This window comes from Urtica dioica, chromosome 5 (assembly GCF_054948205.1).
Source record: "Urtica dioica subsp. dioica isolate 48M chromosome 5, U.dioica_male_clone48M_v1_H2, whole genome shotgun sequence".
Taxonomy (NCBI): domain Eukaryota; kingdom Viridiplantae; phylum Streptophyta; class Magnoliopsida; order Rosales; family Urticaceae; genus Urtica; species Urtica dioica.
In genome coordinates, this window is record NC_142760.1 from 40297350 (window position 1) to 40301503 (window position 4154).

A 4154-nucleotide genomic window follows, 5' to 3' on the forward strand; every position below is an offset into this window, starting at 1 on the left:
ACGTTTAAGTTGACTATTTTGCTAAATTACCATTTTAAATATTAAGTAAATAGTCACTGTCATATTAAGCCACATCATCATTTATGACTATTTACCTAATATTTACCAAATCTTGGCTATTTAGCAATATCAAATGTTTAAGTTGACTATTTTTCTAATTTTGTTGTTTTTAATATTACTGCTATTTGTTTTAAGGATCAAATTGAATTCTAGTTAGTTTATGAGTGATTAACAAAAAAATTAAACTAATTGGTGTCTAACTGCATGGAACGAAATTACACTGTGGACTAAAGACTGAGTAATTGAGGCCACAACTATCCACCAAATATTTAAAATAGCTGCTTTGTTTTATTATTTTTAAGCAATTCAATAAATGGGACATTTCATTGATTTGATTTTGTAGTCCATAATCCATATCATTTGCAAGTTCCAAGGGTGAGTTGAAGCATGCAAAATTTATAATAAATCGATTTTCGGACGGTAGTTTTTCCCCTCATAAAAATAATGCTAGTTTTTCCAAGTTCAACTACCAAAAAAAAATTGCTAGTTTACTTCACGAGCGTTGAAAAAGGCTTTGGACAATCTTAATATTTCTCTGATAACCTACCTTCACTTGACCGTTACATAAAAGTCAAGGGACCGATCAAACCGTACTTTTTTTAACAACCCATTTCCTTTTTTTTTTTTCGAAGCCACTGAACACACAAATTATTGAATGAAACTAAATTAAGCGAACTAAATTTACACTCAAAAGAACTAAGCATAATACAACGAGGGATACATAAATACAAGCAACATAATATGAAACTTAACTCATATTCCATGCGCCAAGCATTATCATTGTGTTTCCTTGGCATTTAACTTAAAAAACATGTATATATTTCTGTTCATAAGAAATTACATGTTCATAGCCTGTGGCAAATACGTTCAACTTAACAATGTTTTTTTTTTTCTTTTTTCTTTTTTCTTTTTTCTTTTTCTTTTCCGTTCATAAATGATAGTAAAAAGTAATTCAAAGAGACCTGTTTCTGTTGTGGAGACTCACTGATAGCCATATGTTGGAGGCATAGTAGTTCTGGGATCTCCGGGTAGCGGTCTCGGCTTCGCGTATTCAGCGAAAATAACCCAACCGTCAAGAAACTGCACAACCAATAGAACACTCGGTTTATTTATTTAATCATGTTTTAATCTATTTAATCACTTCATACCATGTATAGATATATAATTAGGATGGGTAGTCAGGGTTCTGTTAGGAAATACAAGGAAAAAGGCAATGGAAGGGAAAATAAAGAGAGGAAATCCAAATTTTTAGTGATGGAAAATAAGAGGGAAAGAACATAAGTAAAAAAAAAAAAAAAAAAAAATAGGTGCACCTCATGTAAAAATCATGATGGATTTTATTTTCCCCCGATTTTACATGAAACATAGAATCCCTTTAGTTATATATTTTCCCTCCTATTTTCCATTCCATTCGATTTTCTTTCAATCCAAACAATTTCAAGAGAATAGGATGTATTCCATTTTCCTTTCCCTCCTATTTTTTGGGTTCCAAACGGGGCTTAGGAACCTAAGTATTGAGGATATAGTAATTATAATAAGGGATAGTAAGGGATTGAATAGAGAATACTAAGAAGTTATAGATAGCTTATAATAAAAAGGTTAGTAGAGAGAAAGGTATGGAAATCGTAGGAGAGATTGGAGCAAGGAATGAATTCAATCTAAAAGAGCACTGACCTCTCAAAAGTATAATATCACCAATTGTACTTCGTTTTGTTTATATTTCAGTTAATCCACATGTATTAGTACATATCAAGTTCACAAGCAGAATTGTTTAGTTAATTATTTTACATAATTTTATGTAGTGTTAGATTAAGTTTAAGAGACTCGGATAGAATAGCAGACCTCTCGAGTTATATCAATAAAACTATTTTGGGTCCTTTGATACGACCCAAGATAATAAAGAAACACAAAAAACTATTTTATTCATGTCCTCGAGAGGAGAAACTGATCCAATCCCTCCAGTTACACTACTCCGTCACTAAGGAAACTTAAATTTTTAATTGAAAATTACTTTTTCAACCCTTAATTTATACCAAAAAAAAAAATTAAAGAAATAAATTACTAATTTACTCCAGTCTAACACATACAGATACAAGTAAGAATCTGATAAGACCCTGAATATTCCATTACTCAGAAATAAGAAAATACAAGATAGTTACAAGCTTGGCTTGTTCTCTCCCTCGGGAAACATCCCAATTTTCAATCGATTTCTCCCTTTTTTTTTCCTTCGCTCTCCTCTTACTCATACTAACAAATTTCCTTAACTAACTATTAATGTCTAATTACGATACTACCTTTGAGGTCTTAACAGAATCCAAGATGATACCGAATATTTGACACCAATAATTGTAACTAACAAAGAAAAAACTTCGTCGGTGTATCTGAGAAACCACAAATATCTGGATTTCAATTTCGCAAAACTGTAAGAACTAAAGAAGCTTCTGAAAAGTTCGTACTTTGAGACTCCAGAGAGGTAATAAAGTAGTGGTATTCCCGTGATCTGATCCTGTTTTCTATATTGCTTTATCTCCAGAAAGAACAGAAAGAGCACAAACTTCTTCTTTCTAGAATATCTCATTTAATGTCACTTCTTACTCAACAGACATCAAACGAAAGCTAGCATAGTATCTTCAAATGGCAATGAAAAAAAAAACTAAAAACCGAGAGAGATTAGCGAGATCCGACTCACCTTTCCGTCCATGCCCTCGATACCCTTTGCAGCGTCAGCCAGAGTGGCATATTTCACGAAACCAAACCCCTTCGAGTACCCCGACACCCGATCAGTCACCACCTTTGCTGTAAATCGTCATAAATTTATTCCCCCCATAAATTAACAACATATATTTACATATATATATATATATATATAGAGAGAGAGAGAGAGAGAGAGAGAGAGAGAGAGAGATACCATTCACAATTTCGCCGAACTGAGAGAATGCCTCATGCAATTTTTCTGTCGTTGTTCGCTTACTAAGCCCTGTATTTGATGAGATAATAAGAATGGCCATAGCAAAGAATTGAACCGAAAATTTGACACACACGGAATGATAAACCCTTTACTTGTAGAATATTCTCATAGCTGGTATACACACATGTACTAATTCAAGTTATTGGACTTTTCAAATATCAATGGAATGAACTAGCTCTCTCTCTCTCTCTCTCTCTCTCTCTCTCTCACACACACACACAACCGCTTGAATTTGGGTGCTTTTGAAAGAGACTCATGAAGTTATAAATATGGATAATGAATAACACATTGACCAGATTGACGAGTGAGCAAAAAGAAGCACATCATTATTCTGTTCTCAGAAACACCTAACGATCTCAAACAAAAATGTAGCAATAATATTACAATATTACCAAATAAGAAATAAAATCCCAACTCAAAACACATGGATGAAACAAACTATGCATGGCAACTAAATTAGGGAAATCGACAAACTGACATAGAGAAATCAGAAATGAACAAAACTTAGATCCATAGAAAGAGACGAGAAAGCGTGTTCGTTACCGGAGACGAAGAGGTTAGTGCTCGGCTCGGCTTTCTCTCGACCCTGCGGCGCGGCTGAAGCCGAATTCGAGAGGAACGAAGGCGTCGAGAACAGGCGTCTCGTGAATTCGCTTCCTCCGCCGCCGCGACATGAAGCCGCCGCCGCCGCTGCCGCCGATCGGAGAGCCATGATCGTTAGCTACGGAAAGTGGTGGTTACGACTTTCGAGGGTTTAAGCTAAACCCTTTGCTCTGAAATTATTTTGGGAAAAATCGAGAGGCGCGTCTGAAATGGAGTAATTGACTAGGGCCAAAGTCTCGGCCCAATTATACAGTCCAACTAAGTAATTTTTAATTTAAACTATTATTATTAGGGTAATTTAGCAAAATAGCCAACTTAAACGTTGAAAATTGCTAAATAGCCAATGTTTTGTAAATATTAGGTAAATAACCAATTTTCTATATTTACAAACGTAAATATCAAGTAAATAACCACTGCCATATTAAGCCACGTCATCATTTATGGCTATTTACCTAATATTTACCAAACCTGGGCTATTTAGCAATATCAAACGTTTAAATTGGCTATTTTTCTAATTTTTTGT

General features: G+C 34.2%; 1 protein-coding gene across 1 annotated transcript; it reads right to left on the reverse strand.

Annotated features, from left to right (window-relative positions):
* Nucleotides 1-708: 708 nt before the first annotated feature.
* On the reverse strand, nucleotides 709-3840 carry LOC149398478 (RNA-binding (RRM/RBD/RNP motifs) family protein). Its single transcript, XM_089614007.1, has 4 exons — nucleotides 3572-3840; nucleotides 2969-3037; nucleotides 2750-2856; nucleotides 709-1140 (listed from the first exon to the last, which is right to left on the reverse strand). Exons 1-4 carry the CDS (start codon nucleotides 3738-3740, stop codon nucleotides 1042-1044), a joined length of 444 nt encoding a protein of 147 aa, XP_089470133.1. The 5' UTR covers nucleotides 3741-3840; the 3' UTR covers nucleotides 709-1041.
* Nucleotides 3841-4154: the final 314 nt, after the last annotated feature.